The following is a 17,630-nucleotide window of genomic DNA, read 5'->3' as shown; positions in this document are numbered from 1 at the left end:
ACGATTCGAGCTGCACAAAACACCTACTCTTTAAAGTCGGGTTTTCGTAGGAATAGGTTTTTTGCGCAGCGTAAACCGAATTAGACCATTTCGCGCCGGCAGAAATGTGTTGCATAATTATGCTACGCGTTTGTGTTTTCCTAGCGCGGTGCATCAGATCAGGACGGCTATGTTATAATGTATGTGCCTTGGCATCAGCTACTCTGTCGTCTGCATGCTCCGGTTTGAAGGGAAGGGACGACGCATTTCACTCGTGATGGCCGACGGCCAATCACGCCCGTCATAAAACGCTGTCGTGAGGCGTATTGCGCTCTGTAGGAAAACAGTCATGCTGCTTTTATTGGTGAGTGGACTTCGCGCTGGGTGAATCACGTTGCACAAAGCACAGGAAACCTGCTCCAAGTAAAACCCGGCTATAGGGAAACACGCTTCCCTATTGGTGAGTGGAAGGCGAGCCGCGCTGGGCTATTCACGTTGTACGCGGCGTTAACTACACGGTTACGGAAGCTACTCGTGAGTGAAACAACAAAAATTTAGTCTTGGAAGCAGCTATTAAAAAAACTTACCTGAAAAAAAATTATATTTTTTAAAATATAGTTTTAACTAATTAATGAAAAGGTTTTCTTGGATGCTTTTTCGAAATATATTTTTTATTAATGAAAATAACGGTTAGAAACGTTACAACCAAAGACCGGATCGCGGTGACATGCTACAGCTGCAATGAACATGGATATTGATGTTTTAGATTCATTAGAAGAGTTGGGGTAAATTTATTAATGTTTTGTATTTATTTAGAACTGTATTGTGTAAATTGAATTGTTTCTAAGTGTTGCAGCATGTGACTTTGATAATAGATACGCTAATATATTGTGCGATCTTCAAAGGGATGTCATTTCTCTATAAAGCAAGTTTTACCCCCCATGCAGAGTCTAATATCTTATACAGTCGAATACCGTTATAGCGAAAATCTCGTTTTTACGAACACTTTTCTAATCCCCCAAATAAGTTAACATAGGAACAATGTAGGTAACCTGGAATTCCTTTATAACGAAATTTCGTTTTAACGAAGTGATTCCTCCGGTCTCTTGGCGTTCGTTATAACGGGATTCGACTGTAATATTCATGCAGTTGATGTTCAAAAGCCGATCTTGGTGGTTGGTTCTTTTCAGATAAAGAAAGAATATATTTACCTTTTATTTTCTTACCTATGATTAAAGCTTGGGTCGGTTTGTGTGAAACTAGTGGCGGTGAAGCACCCACAGTAACCTTTGCTGTGATGAGCACCCTCATAAATGAAAATCTCATTAAAAAAAACTAAAATTGAACAACAACAGGTCTGAAACGCTTCAGATGACCCTACATATTTAAATTCATGGCCCTATGTAAGGAATAGACTGACAGTAAATCTAAGACTGACAATCGTTTCTAAGTTTTTATGGTAAATAGGAAAACAGCCGAAGAATATACACAATTCCCGTTTTAATGAATACCGTTTTTACAAAAAACTCATTTTAACAAAAACTTTTCTAATATTCCAGATAAGTTTACATAGGAACAATGCAAAAAATCTGGAATTCTTTTATAATGAAATGTCTTTATTACAAAAAAAAAGTAAAAAATTAGTAAAAAAAGTCTCTGGGTTCAATAAAAACACAATTGTAGGATTAAAATTAATTGAAATATGGAATATATACAACCTGAGAGAATCCATGTGTAATCCTAAGAACAAATTCCAAATGAAATATTCCAACAAAAAACTGAATGTAATGTACTGGGAAAACAGCATGTACGATACAGCATATAACAAATTAAAAAAAAAGCTCAGAAATTAGTGTGTGCTGATGGATTCTATCAATCAAATGCTGCGCTGCAGCCTATTATAATTGACTAGCAAACTGTAAAGTGGTGATGACATCTTCAGACGATAGGCCTAACTAATAGCAGGAAAGGAAATAGCAACCCAGAAGCCAAAGAAATAATAACAATAGCCAACAGGAAAAAAAACCAATAGGAGAAAATGGCTGATCCATCATCGACCAGGAAGAAAGGCACCAACAAACTAGAAAGGTAATCGGCAAAGAAAAAAAGGGATTGTATACTATAGCTATTTCAAATCAAAATCTCATAAAGAAACTGAAGGGAGCACAGACAAGTGTGAAACACTTCCCACAACATTACATATGTAAATTCATGGCCCTACAGGAGGAATAGACTGATGAAATATCTAAGATTAACAGTTGTTTTTCAAAGTTTTATGGCATTCAAAAACTGGGAAATAAGTTATGTAGGGCTATGAAAAGTTTTGGATGAACTTGGTCTAGAGATGGGCTTGACAAATCTGTGAGGGAAAAAGTCTAGGCGCCATCGAAATAATACACATGTCGAGGGGGATCTATCCAGCCAGAGTTTGGGTCCATTTTCTGCACCCTTCATGAAATTACAGATCTGAAAAACAAACCCATCACAAAATATGAATTAATGAAACCATAAATTTGGCACTTCATTTCTTTTGTTATTAACTAGATTATTTTGCTTCCTACAAAAAATTACTTATTTTTCATAAAATTAATGAGGGGTTTCACAAAAACAGCACCCTACAAAAAATGTCTGGACAGACCCCTGATGCCCTCTAGAAATAATTATGATCCTGTAATTATTCCTCTCGCATTTCTTGATGGAACAGGTAAATAATCTATTTATTGTTTCTTGAGTTTTCAGCAAGTCAAACCTGTGTGGGTGTTATGTAACCACCTGCGAGAAAAATTGAAACAAAAAATTTTAAGTGAAGTTGATTTTTAATTGCAAATGTTTTTTGCTATTTTTTACTTTAATTGAAATGGGGAATCACGATATTCTTTAGTTCTGTGAAATTAATTCTGTTATATAATATTGAAAAGACTAAATATTTTATTGGCATCATCTGTTTGGTTCTAGGTATTCAGGCTCCCTGACTGACAAAGACGCTCTGAAAAATGCTGTGGAGCTCGGTGCCAAGTCTGTTGAATTCACCGTTTTGGTGTCGTGGCTTTCCAAGGAACTGCAGGTGCTGTGTGAGTTGGAAAGCTGTGTTAATGCCATAAATGGTAAGTTAGGAGTATATATTCCTATATTCATTTACACTGGGGGATTTAAAAGACGTGCCAACTTTTAAAGTAAAACAAAACAAGAAGTTCAAGTGGCGATTTATTCTATCACTCTTTAAACTCTGTACGAAGAGTTTTGAATTGACCTATATATTGTATTGGCTATATGTGTTGCATATAAACACTATTCATTATTAACTGTTATCAATAGCTTGTTACATTTCAACTCTGTGAATGTGTCATTCATTACATTATTATGTGAAATTTCCACAGACCCTGAAGAATCAAGCTCATTCTTGCTGGAAGTCAGTTCTTTTTTGAAGGAATTAAGTAAGCCTAACCATATTATGTTCTTTTATGTGCTTTGTTTCCATATATTTAGAATACTTATTTTAGTTATTTATATGTAAAACCACAATTATTCACCCATTGTATTACTTGACAAAATCTAGAAACACTGAAATTGATTCAACATATTTTATAAATGGGAAAAATCTTGAAAGGGTTCAGGAAGTTTCCCATTCCAATATTATTTTCTTCAAGGAGCAGTTTTTTTAAGCACATTCTGTATGATTTAATAAAGTTAAAATAAATTTTAAGAGTTTTTTTTCTTTCTCTGAATTTAAAACCTCAAGAGGAAAATTGTCAACCTATTCTGATGCAAAACTTAAATTTTTGAAGTTATTTGTTGAATCTGTGGACTAAGGTGCTTCTCTCATGATGAGTGATAAGAGCCTTACAACTAGGCCATCACACCCACGACAAATAATCATTATACTAATTGTAGTAATTAAATTATTCTGTAACAATATACTGTTAAATTTTGAATTTATAGATTTTAATTTATGAATAGATATGTGATCAATAAGTTTCGGAATAGTTTCAATCCAGTGGCTGGATGTGGGTGTTTGAGCACCCTGTGCAATTTACGGCATGGGTCTGATTACCTACTGAATTGATTTAGGCAACCAAATTTCCTAAGAATTAAAAGAAGCACCCACTAGAAATAATTATGTTCCAAACACTTTTGCTGCCCTTGATTAAATTGCCCCCCCCCCATCATAAAACTTCTATTTGAATATAGGAGAATAATGCCTATAGTGTAGCAAGGAATTTCTCTAAAGTTTTAAAATTTTGTAAGATGCTTTCTAGCTCTGTGTTTTATAATTATTAGCATTAGATGTCAGAAAAATATCAAGAGTAAATACTATGAGTTTGATACATTTCTCGATGTGCTCTATCTACACGTTATCATGAACAATGCTTATATTAATAACTCAACGAAATGTTTAGTTTGAGCGAAGTACACATTGGATAACCCAGTTTCCAAAACTTTTTGTTCCATCGCCCCCCTTCTTTGGAAAATTTTTTCTCTCATCGCCGTCCCAATTCAAGTGAACCCATAGGATCTTATGTTAGATCCGTAGGCTCTATCACCCCTTGGACCATTCCATTACCCACCAGGGAGCGATATTGCCCACTTTGGGAAACACTGTGATAACCATTCCAAGTTCTATCATGGATATTAATAATTTGCCATATCAGATAATTTGATTATTGTGTAATGAAGAGGTTACAAACTAAATTTGTACCAGTGTGGGTTTCTGTGATTTGATTATAGAATAATTATTGAATTTTTTTCATAATTTTTATTGCATTTCATGTTATTTTTCAGATTGCCCTTATAGTTTCTTGATGGAAGGTCCTATAAGCCAGAGACTTATAGAAAAACAGAGTCGGGTCATTCTTCTTGGTGAGCGAGTGCTGTATTTGTTATTGTATTGATGGTATATATATATATTAACACTGCGCAACCAAAAAAAATTTTCATGCTTTTGAGAAAATTTTAATTTTAGGGTATAGGAGCTGCTGATTTCAAAACTAATGTTAGTTTTCAAGGAAACAGTTATTTTCCGGATATTATGCTGAGGTGAGCTCGGAAAGAAAAGTCATCACGTCTCCGCCGGGACTCGAACCCAGGCCCTCTTGCATACCGGGCAAGCATGCTACCATCTACACCACTGGAGACACATGAATATGCCTTCCTAATCCGGAAAATAACTAAATATTATAACTAAATAAGTCCGGAAAATAACTGTTTCCTTGATATCTCTGGCTGAGAAAAAAGCCATCTATATCTCTCTAATGTTAGTTTTGTTGAATTGGCTTAAGTTTTTTTTGATAATGCATTCTCTCAACAATGTGATTTGTATGTTGCTTATGTATTACTATTGGAATTTAATTTTCACTTTATCTCCAAAACTAGTCAACCTGACAAGATAAATGCTGAATGCGGATTCAGTGCTCTAAAGTCACTGAAATATCTTTGGCATTGATTGACTGTATTTATTTATAACTCCCAGTTTCAACGTGATTTGTATGCTTCTTATGGTATTACCATTGAAATTTAATTTTCACTTTATCTCAAAAATTAGAGCTAATCTGACAAAACCAATGCCATATATTTGGAATCAGCATCTCAAAATCACCCTAAAACCACTGAAATATCTGAGAACAAAATCAGTATTGAGCAATGTAACATTGCTCAATACTGATTTTGTTCTCAGATAAACATTAAATGCTCTAATAAACATTATATTACATTATGTAATATAATGTAAATTATGTAAAGTAAATTATGTAAAGTAAATTATGTAATGTAAATGTTATTATGTAATATAATGTAATAAACATTATATTACATTATGTAATATAATGTTTATGTTCCTGATTTTTCTGCTAATATCCTAAGGTAAGTGGTTCCTAATTTTCCAAGCACTTTTCATAATCTGCTTATTCTTCAGGTTTACCTTGTCTTATAAGTTGGTGTGTGTTTAGGAATAGTATTTTTGGGTAGGGGGAATTGACAGTAAAAGAATGTAAAGCATAGAGATTTCTAAAAATGTTTGCAATGTCAAATCAATGAAATTATAGACTTAAGTATTAAATTCAGGGTTCATAGATATATGTATCATGATATATAGTCGAATCCCGTTTTAACGAATACCGTTATTGCGGAAATTTTGTTTTAACGAACACTTTTCTAATCCCCCCGAATAAGTTTACATAGGAACAATGTAGGTAACCTGGAATTCCTTTATAACAAAATTTCGTTTTAACGAAGTGATTCCTCCGGTCTCTGCGTTCGTTATAATGGGATTCGACTGTATATATATCGCAATATATATCCAATATTTATTTCCAAAATATCATGATATCTCATATTTTTGATATTTTCAGTTAAAAATACATATTAAATGCATTAATATGTATAATTCTATGATACTTTCATGACTTAAATATCAATGAATTTTTCAATCAGAAATAAATAGATTTGTTCAAAAATAGATGTTTTCAGTCTGGAATGATTTGATATTTTTAATTGAGAAGGGTTTGATTTTTTCAGTTGAAAATGGTTTAATTTTTTCAGTTGAAAATGGTTTGATATTTTTATTTGAGAATGCATTGATATTTTCATATTTAGAAATAATTTTATTATTTCTAAATATGTATCTGAATATTTCCTGTTCATTTATTGAACGGTTTAGCATTTAGTCTCATATTTTCAGTTGAGAATGATTTGATATTTTAACAGAAAATATCAAACCCTTCTCGAATGAAAATATTGATATTTTCTGTTAATATGTAATTATATATATATATATTGAAAATATCGGTTATACGTGAAAATATGGGATGAATGAGTAAGAGATGAGATTTAAAATATTTTTTTATTAATAAACAGCAAAAGGAAGTGTTCATGTTGAGTGAAATGTTCTCCTTTTTAATTTATATCATGCTTAAGATATTTATAATAAACAGTCGGCTGACCATTTTATCAAAAATATCGGAAATTTTTTATATTTTCGAAAATAAATCGCAATATTTACGAACCCTGGTATTTATTAATTATAAGATTAGGTATTACCAATAATACCACAACAACCCCCAATACACATCTCGTGTTTGTATTCGTGTCATTTTCTTGAAGCAACCACAAAGCCCTAAAGCAGAATGTTTTGCATTCAGGAAAGTGTAGGTTGGGAACCATTGTTTTATTTGAGGTGATGTCACCCTTGTTGTAATAAAGAAATCAAAAATACTGAAATTATTCATGATTAAAACTTTTTCAAACTCATTTTATATATTGTATTTACTTAAATCTAAATTGCAATTTTTGTTTTTTCGTTTTAATTTAAAGCTGTTTATCTTAGTGCACATGAGATGAGAATCAATGACAGTAGTATATCTTCACATTTTTTGGCAGCCCGCCCCCCCCCCCTTTCTCTTTTTTATGTGTACTGAGGGACGTGTAATCTGTCATTCTGGCCCATCTCGAGAGTAACTTTGACACAAAGAAATACACAGAAATTACCAGAATCTATGTGTGCTATTATGTTAGTAAAATATCTGGTTGTAAAAACAAACATTAAGCAAAAATTGACTCTCTAAACCAGAATAGATTGAGGCAGGAAAAAGGGTTAAGAAAAAAATTAACACTTTCACAGCTGAGGATCAAGGTGGGTGTTATGTTAGTAAAGTTCCACAGTCTGTGTGCTCTGGATTTAGATTCAGTCTTCCAAACTTATTTGTCTCACAAGCTTTGACTTTCTCACAAGGGTACTCCTTTTCCAAAACAAACCTCAGCATTCTTCTTGAGTCATATATAGGATCTTATGTTCTACCTATAGCTTCTACTATTCTAGCATCCCCAGTGAATGATAATGCTTACTACAGGGCTCTGTCCAGTAAAAATTTGTCTGTTTTTCAGATCTTCACAAAATATTCAGGATCTGCAAAACAGACCCTTCACAAAATGCAAATGAATGAAAAACTAAATTTTTCATTTAACTTCTTTTGTGATAAATTAATTAGATTATTTCACTTTCCACAAAATTACAAATTTTTCACAAAAATAATGACCCTTTTCACAAAAATATTGAAAATTTTCACAAAAACAGAACTTATAAAGAAGGTCTAAACAGACCCCTGTACTGTGAGAAACATGAATTTGGGTCATATATTTCCATCAATTTATTGTTTTTTAAAAATATTTAATTTCCTTGTTTCTCATAATTTCTTTATAGACTTTTTGTGTACAGAGCTGCAAGCAGCACGTCTTCTGCTGGTGCACCACCAAAGTCAAAAGAAATCTCTTGACATTAAGTTGGTAATGTGTAATACTAATATGTGTGAAAGTAATTTTTTCTGTCAGCAATATTTGTTTAATAAGGGGCAAGCCAAAAGTTAATTTTAATTGCAAAATTTTAATGTAACTTTCTCCTTTGTGTAGGAATCAAGCCCAACAGCGATTTGTCTTAGCAACATAGGTCTGGTGTTGGAGATTGATGTTAATAGTTATGATAATGCAAATTCTATAGTGGATGCATTTATATCTAAGGTTTGTATTTACACTTTTTTCTCTCAAAGTTTTCATTATCTGGTATATTTGATATTTTCTCGATGTTTTTCTGTTCTTTATTTTGTATCGCTCTCTCTCTCTCTACATTCCCAGGCTCTTTGATACTGTACTCTAAATTAATGGATTCTTGTTTCTGATGAAAATTTTCGTAACTTGTGTAAAAATATCATAGCGATTCACAACATATATGTAAGAATGAATTATATTTTGAAATTCTGAAATGGCATTTTTCCTTTTTCTAATGTAGGTCAGGGAGCTTATTGTTAATCATAGTGTTGTGATTCCTGATCCCATTGTGGCAGATGTCTTGTCAGATGCGCAGTGGGCTTCTCTCGACCAGTTACAGAAAGACATGCATTCTGAATATAAGATTAGAAGAGAAATGTTGCTTACTCGATTAGATGTTACTATCCAGTCTTTCAAGTGGGGTGAAAATAGCAAAGTAAAAAAACATTCTTTTTTTGTCATATTTAATGTGTAATATTATGTAATATTGATGATTCTGCTTGTTTTCTTTGAAAGATAGTCAAATCTACATTTCATATATATATTATTACAAGCTTTGCATGAGTTATGCTTCACACCATTCCATCAAAAAAATGAATTTTTATATCAAAAATTCATCATAAGAAAATATTTTAAATGTGAATTAACAAAAATTAGAGCGTTCTAATGAAATGCACAGAAAAATTTGTTGCATGGAAATTTGCATGTTACATTTTACTGCATATAAAACATTTTGAAAGCACAGTATAACTTGCTTATAACAACCACAGGTATTACAAATTTTCACATATAAGAAGTTTTTTTCATTTTCCATCAATTTTGTATTTTTCATGCTTATCAAGTTGTTACGGTATAAAAAAGTGTGCATAAGAAATATTTCCACGGTTTTTTTTTTCTGATTTCATTATAAGGGGTCACTGTATACTAGTCTGTCATTTCATGGGTCAGACTGTATATAAATGTAAAATAGGCTTATATCAAATCAAATTTCTCATTGTTATTAAACAAAAAAATTAATAGTCATTTACAGTCAGCCCTCTGTATTTGCAGGAGTTCGTTCCGAGAGTCCCCACAATTACGGAATGTCTGCAAATAACCGAAACCAGAAAATTTTGTTTTTTAGGCATATAATGAAAAGAACAGGGTGCGTCTGAGATACAAAGAATCAGTGGGGGAGGGGGGCATTCTCTGTGATGATTTCAGTAATGTCTTATACAAATACAAGGCCACAACAGGCAAAATGCTATATACATGATAAAATATTATACAATGCCCATAAAATGTATTTAAAATACATTTACTTATATTTACTTTACTTAATACATACTTATTGTCATTTTCTCTGCATTTAATTAAATACGCAATGCTTCATCATAAGTTTTCTACTTGTGGAGAATCTCATAGTGAACTTGTGTCTCCCACTTCATCTTGATCATCTTCATGGGGATATGACTCCAGTTTCAGAAGAAGTCATCTCAATTAATTCTTCCTCTGTCAATGTATCTGGATTGCTATTGCATTAATTATTAGATTTCTTCTGTGTCTATATCGTATCCATCCATCATCAAACTATTATGAAAATGTATTTTATTATCTTTTCAATTGGTACCGTATAAATGAAAGTGTCCTCGGGCACAAATTGCAGTTAAAGAGAGTATTTTTTTTCAACACAAATTGACTGTTTTTATATTTATACTCCCATAGCTACAGCAGTGATATGAATATTAGCGTGATGATGTAATTCATTTATAAGAGACGTTTTATATTCTTTGACTAGATGCACAATCATCACAATTAAGTAACGTATATAGTGAGCCTTAAATGCTCACATCAAATCCTGATTAAGTGCTTGGATGATATGTTGTGTTATAAGGACAATGTTGTTATAATTATAAGGACTTACTTTCGTTATGCAGTCTCAATATGCCAAATTTTCCTTGCGAAGTTTTCATTTTCTTTGTGTTTCAGAAAAATTTATAGAAGCACTTAAAAAGCCTGGAGTGCCATCATTGACGCATACAATTTATATTTTGTTCCAATACAGGAAAAAACATAAGAGCTGTGTTTTCTCATAAACGGGAAGAAAACCTTGAATATGGAAACTGTGAATACTGAGGGCCGACTGTATTTGAAATTGGTTTTTTATGACTAATAAGTTTAATTTCACCAATATAATATTAGTGTATGCTATACAAAATGAGTCATTTTGAAATAAAATTCTTGTCAATTATTGAAAATGCTTTCCAGAACAAAGAGAATGACATAGCAAAGATATACGGGGTCAGGCGATCAAGACTCAAGGCAGAACCAAATGTGAATGTAGCAGATGTTCCAGCTGCTCGTAAAGGTGTGTATAAGAATAAATTCCTTTTCTCTTTACTTGTGTGCTTATTATCTATGAATGTATATCTCTTATGAATCAACAGCACCTGATAGTTTTGTCATAAATTTATTTTGTTCTACTGAATTTATTTTAACTCCATATGTAACTGACTTTTTTTTTTATAAAATTTAATAGTGATTATTAATGACTATAAAACTTTGATTATTTGCAATCTTGACCTGGTTATTGATTGCAATCAATAACCAGGGCAATCTTGCTTCAGTAAATCGTAAATTTCTGGATAATTGAAAGATCCTGTGTGATCTAAACTAATTATAATTAAATATACATTCAGGGGTGTGCATTGGCGTAATGTTATTAGAAATAATGGGGGGGGGGGCCCTTAAACTGTATATTTACATTGGTTCTATGATAGAGTGGCAAATATTGTGGGGGTGGAACTTGGGCCAGATAAAAGTTTCTATGCCTATGGGAGGGGGAACATGTAGGCAGTTTGGTGATAATTTCATTGGTGGCTATATTACAATGTTGTTGCTACTCGGACCAATCAATATCTTAAAAATATCTTTGTTACTTAGTTGCACCTGTGAAGTTGTTTTTTCAATGTCATTCCCATCTTTAGGAGGATTTGGAACTTGAATTATAACTTTATCATAAATCACTAAGGATAAAATGTATAGAAATTTTAGTTTTATAATCAAGTTTTTATAAATTTTATCCTTAGTTTGTATTTTACCCTTAGTTGTGATTTTATCTCTTGTTTCATAATCGAGATCTTCATGGAAAAAAAAGTCGGGTGACCAAAATTGTGGGGAAAATATGGTAATGCCCTGGAAAACAAGACATATGGTTATGGTATGCAATCCTCCCAAAAATTAAATCCATTTTATTTTCATTTTTTTAATGATGTTTTTTTTTTTTTTGGAAGCAAAATATTCCATCACTTTTGACAAACTAAAGATTTTTTTTTGGATGGGCATTTATCTGGGAATAGGCACTTATGGTAATGATTGGCTAATTGCCTATATTTGAGTTATCTATAAACCATACTCATTGCAGTTGATCATTAGCCGGAATCACTCGAATTTCAGATAATTGATGATTGCTCAAAGTTTTTCAAAGTTCTCGATGTTTTTTTCTTTCACCTTGTCTAGTTTTAATTAAAAATAATTTAATGCATTTCATGATAAATTGTTCACTATGTTGATATGCTTCTGACAAATTTATTCCCTTTGTAAATTTTTCAGACCTCATGCTTTTACAAAAAACAAGTGGTGCAACAGTATTGAAAAATACTAAATCTTCTGTTAATCGTGTACTTATTGGTGCAGTGAGTATCTGAAACTTTTTAGTGGTCATCCAAATGATAATGGGCTATTATACATGTATGTAGCTTAATAATCATGATTAGGTGTCTTGGTGTTAATTTTTCAAATCACTGTAGGTACCTGATAGGGGTGGACGTCCTGAAGAGCAGCAGCCGCCAATAGAAATGCCAAGTTGGCAAAAAAGGACACAGGGTCCGGCATTAGGTAAGATTACATGTCAAAAATATTTTCAATTCTCTGATAACACAATCAGACCTGGGTATAATGTCACCCGTGAGGACAGAATAAGAATGACTTTGTATGCAAGGTATTACTTAATAATGACTATTATGTTGAATCCAATTTCTCTATCCCATGATCCTCTATATCTTTGCTCATGGTGTAAAATAAGTCAGTGTTTCTCAACTTTTGTTTCTGAATGCAAGTCACTTTTTAGGGTTACTGTATCTGCAGGTTACTGATTACAGTCATTCCTGTTTTGAAAATTCCTGTCCTGTAGCTATTCATATAACAGATTGATCTTTTTATACATACAGATTGACATTCCAAAGTCCAGCCACCGATTAATAGAGTTCCTTCAGATTTCTTTTGGGGCTTGAACTTGGAGGAGAAAACGATTAACTTATGGTTTTACGTTATTATGTGCTGAATATTATTCTGCAAAGGAAGCCCACAGCTTCATCTTATAGATTTGGTGGGGGTAGTTCTTTCTTTTGTCTTGTGGGTACAAAAGGTTCCTGGCTTTCATTTTATCTGCACAAAAGATCAGTGGAACTCAAAAAGTGAAAAAAATGGTGTATAAGTGAGCATCTAGAAAATTCTGGTGATTTATTTAAAAAAATAAGCCAAAGTTGTTCATGAAGAGCTAGAATTGCAACAAGCGTAAATTGTGAATATTCAGAAAGTTGTCTGTATCATTTCAAGTACATTAGACTCTTGCTAATCTGAAAACCAGACAAGGCCTGGGCTCTGTCCTATTAGGGATATAAGCCCTTTACCCTGTTGGATTGCGCCATTCTGTGGAGGATCGAAGTGTCGAACCGGGGCACTCGCAAGATAGTTGCTTACGGGTGCCTTGCTCCGGTACCCCCAAAACTTGCTAATCTGTCACCTATCAGATCAGGGTGTGCCATATTACTGGAAGTCAATTAAAAAAGTCCATTTAAATAAAAACTTCCGCGCAAAGATATGCAGTTGTAACATGATGGGAGTACCTGTGAATCATTGTTAAAACAGTGACATGTTTTTGCTTCTTCTATGCTCACACAAAAACCCACCTGAAAAATACCAGATATATCTGCCGTTATACACACATACGGCCAGATTATTGAGAGTCTATTGTAATAGTTATGTATCACTCCAAGTCGTGCGCGTGACATGACTTAAAAGTTTCTTATTACATGTGTCGGAAAATATGTTCAGTAAACTAAGAGACAAGTGCATTTGGTGGATAAAATATGTTAGTTATTGATGAACATAAACTGGTCCTGAATGAACAGTCTTTTTGAGGTTACAGTTTAGGCTGTCTGAGAGCATCTTGGGCCCCCTGGGCAAAGTAATTTTTCAGAGTACACCTCCCCCCCTTTCCCCAGCTAGCAATGACTGCTTACCAATCAATATGCTTACTCTTGAAAATGTGAACCAGATCTGTTTTTCATGAGCCCCACCCCCCACATGCCCAAATGGGCCCATGCATTAAGAAAGCGCTACTACACTGTTATGGTTAATATTCCAAGTAACTATTTCATTCATTCTGAGAATATTTCATTTGCTTTTCATTTAGTGTTTGATTTTCTTTCTTTAAAGGACTGTACAGGTAGTCATTTTCTATTAAATATATACATTATATACAACCGTTGAAAATCTAGCATTCCTTAGGTCCAGAGGATGTTGGAATTCAAAATGTCAACTTGTATTCTAATTTCATGCTATCCTTTACGTCAGTGGTTCTTAACTTTTTTCTCCCATCCTGCACCCCCCCCCCCAGTGCAATTGATTGACCTTCCCAAACCCTTTTGAATAATGTGTTTTCTATTTTTTGTGATATTTAGTCTTGTAATTATTAATATTGTAATAATATATATATAAGTCTTATATACAACCTCTGACAATAAAGTTCAGTGCATGAAGTCAGAACGGCCGATCTGACAACACTGACGAAGCAAAACACTGCACATGCGTAGCAGCAGGTGTTGACCATCTGCCGCCACCGTTGTTCAGTTGAGCGTCATTTGTGTTCTGTGAAAGACTTGTTTTACAAAGTGCTTGTTTAGTGCATTGGTTTTTAACTGAGAACAGGAAAATCCACAAGGAATTTCTACCTGAGGGAACGACGATGAATGCTGCAAGGTACATTGAAATTTTGACCCGTTTCATGAAAGGTCTACACAGGGTATGACCTCAGTACACACAACAAGGATCATGGTTTCTTGTTCTCGACAATGCTCGCCCTCACACAGCCAATATCGTCAAACAGTTCCTGGCAAAAAAGGGGGTTGTGGTGCAAATTGAACATCCACCATACTCGCCAGATCTCAATCCTCGAGACTTCTTCCTATTCCCACGACTCAAACTCACTTTGAAAGGAAAGAGATTTGACGATATTCCTGACATCCAACGAAACGTGACGAGGCTTTTGAACTCCATCCCAAAAGAAGACTTCTTGCAAAGTTTCCAGGACATGTATAGGAGATCTCAGAGGTGCATAGTAATGGGAGGTGACTATTTCGAAGGACAGTAAGGTAACTTTCGTTAACATTTCATCTACGTTAATGTTACAGGACAATTCACCGAACTTTATTGTCAGAGGTTGTATATAAGTCTTGTAACTATTAATATTACATAACTATTAATTACATTAAACTATCCATTAATAAATTTTTATAAATTCTTTTTGATATTTTTAATGTTTTGCTTAAGGTTGCTCAATAGTTAGTTCTGGCTCTTTTTGAAAATTGATTCAACAACTAAATAAAAAATTGTTAGCACTTTTTTTTACCATTTTTCAAATGGTATGGTAAGAAATGAAAAATTCGAAAATGAAAGCTATATTCAAAAAAAAAAAAAAAAAGATTCGATGAATTGTGTTCTTCACTGATTGATTCCTGCCAAAATAATATTATATAAGGTTTTTTAACACTTGATAAATTCTTTGACGTTTTTCTTGAGTCATGCTCATGATAGTATAAAACTTAAGTGCAATATACTCATAACATGAGGTATGAATGTAAACAAACTGCAAAATATTTTGAGCAAAAAAAGAAACTTTTTCAGTTAAAGTTAATTCAATTATTTTTCATCATTTCAATTTTTCTATCTTTCTGAAAAGTCAGTCAGCATGTTACAATTTTTTTTCCCATCTCACACTCCCAAAAATGCTTTGCCACACAGCTGGTTAAGAACCACTGCTTTACATGATTCTTACTTGTGGCCCACGCAGAGCTTCAAAATGTACTAAGACCCCAATCTGGAATGCTTTAATAAGGCAATAAATTGATAAACTAAGTCTCACATGTTTCAGTAGGTATGGTTTTGAAGCCGCACAATAATGTTTTATGTTTAGCATTTTTTTTTTACATCTGAGTTGACTCATTGCAAATTGTTTTGAATCAATTTTCCTTTGATACTATATATTTAAAATTTTTAGGTGGCTATGGTGGCGGCGGCGGTGGCTATGATGCAAGGGGAGGACGAGGAGGTGGAGGCTACGATTCAAGAGGTGGTAGAGGAGGTGGAGGCTTTGATAGGGGAGGAAGAGGAGGTTACGACAGGGGAGGAAGAGGATTTGGAGGCTACGATGCTAGAGGTGGAAAAGGCGGAGACTTCGACAGGTATGGCGGAACAACGAGTAACAGTGCCTATGAAGACCATGGTGGAAGAGGTGGCTATGAAGGACGTGGAGGAAGGGGTGGAAGAGGCGGATCCAGTTATGGAGGAAGGGGAGGTAGAGGCAGTAGAAGGTGGTGATTGTCACAAGAACTGTGTGGAAGCCTTTTACATCACGACAACCGGGCATCTCCACTTATTTGTAATATAAATGTTCCTTCAACATTTCCGATGATCTTTATATTGTTTTGTTTGACTTTGACACATTCAGTCGTAAAAAATTTGTATGTTTTTGTTGTACGAAAGAAAAATATTTGTTATTTCCTTTGGCTGCATCAGTGTGCACTGACTTGATCTACCGATGATGTATGAATTAAAACAGCTCTTGTGTATTTATTCTATTACAGGATCTGCCGTTTCCTTTTCTGTGTTATTTAATATTAAATCGTGAAAAATACAATGGTACCTTGAGTTACAAGTCAGATTTGTTCCTTAAAGTTTGTTGTGAAAAACTTGTATCTGAAGCAAGCTTTCTCATAAGTACTGGGAATGTTTAACAACTTTACGATCAAAGGACATAATATTGCATCCAAATGCCAGTGGAATAAATTCAAACAAGTTCACCCTATTTTCTTTCCTCTCTCCTGATCATCCCGAAGCTTTGTTGCAATTTTACAATTTCTTTTCCTTTTGGTTTTTTGTATACCCTGATAGTGATTTTTTTCCTAACATATGATGTATGATGATTATAAGAGTGAAAGAGAACGGGTACGGTGAGGGTGAAAAGAAATATAACTTCTTACCTACATTCTTATCACCTTATCTATTATTCTGTCTTACTCTTTCATTTGTTTTTTCCCTTCCCTTTTTTGACATGCGGTTAGGTTAGGACAAAGTTTCTATATTTATTGCTGATTCGTCAAATAGAGAGCATGCAAATTTCTTGCCAATTTGCTTGTAAGTAAAGGAGTTAATCAGTTCCACATTCCCGGGATATAGATAATCATTTAAAAATTAATTGGTGTGACACAATACTATGTATATCAAGACAAAAAATATTCATAAAATTATATATAGTAACACAATCATTGTCAGGTTTTGAATTTTTCAAAATGCTTAAGCTTTCATGTCTAATGAATTTTTTCTGTTAGGCTTCAAACTCGTAAATCAGATATTCACTTGCAAGTATTTTGCAGTTGAGTATTTCATGCTTGTAACTTGGATTACTGGTGAGTTGAGACACTTGTAATTTCCGATTGTTAAACCAGCTGCCATTACTCAACAGTTTGATTTTTCGCCTGAAAATACATTGAACTAATAACTTTGAGGTATTCTAATATTTTTACAACTGTGAATATTTAAAAATGTTATTTAAATTAATAATTTACTTGTATGGATGATTTTAGCCTTTAGTGTTCCCTGCCTCAAAATTTTTCCTTATATCAATCTCTTGGTCATTGTACAAGAACTGATAAAATAAAAACTTCCATACCTGATTATTGAAGAGAAAAAAATGTTTTAGATTTATATAACAAAAAAATGAATATAGGATGTTCATAATAAATACACAAAACACTTTTGATAATATTTTCTCTGTTAATTTAAGCATATATCTGATTATA

At 33.3% G+C, this 17,630-nt stretch overlaps 1 protein-coding gene and 1 non-coding gene across 2 annotated transcripts; one reads left to right on the top strand and one right to left on the bottom strand.

Moving 5' to 3' along the window:
- The first annotated feature begins 435 nt into the window (after positions 1-435).
- LOC149088095 (protein FAM98A) lies at positions 436-16,412 on the top strand. Its single transcript, XM_089244270.1, has 11 exons — positions 436-764; positions 2,935-3,083; positions 3,357-3,413; positions 4,759-4,836; positions 8,171-8,253; positions 8,377-8,484; positions 8,753-8,947; positions 10,759-10,858; positions 12,103-12,185; positions 12,300-12,387; positions 15,830-16,412. Exons 1-11 carry the CDS (start codon positions 721-723, stop codon positions 16,147-16,149), a joined length of 1,305 nt encoding a protein of 434 aa, XP_089100396.1. The 5' UTR covers positions 436-720; the 3' UTR covers positions 16,150-16,412.
- TRNAT-GGU (transfer RNA threonine (anticodon GGU)) lies at positions 5,039-5,112 on the bottom strand. Its single transcript has one exon. It is a non-coding gene; the product is annotated as a tRNA-Thr (tRNA).
- Positions 16,413-17,630: the final 1,218 nt, after the last annotated feature.

Source organism: Pholcus phalangioides, unplaced genomic scaffold (genome assembly GCF_987345545.1).
Source record: "Pholcus phalangioides strain wild (caught in Gottingen) unplaced genomic scaffold, Ppha-v1.0 ptg000003l_1, whole genome shotgun sequence".
Taxonomy (NCBI): Eukaryota; Metazoa; Arthropoda; class Arachnida; order Araneae; family Pholcidae; genus Pholcus; species Pholcus phalangioides.
The sequence above is the reverse complement of the archived record's forward strand: the minus strand, read 5'-3'. Positions and strand labels throughout refer to the sequence as shown.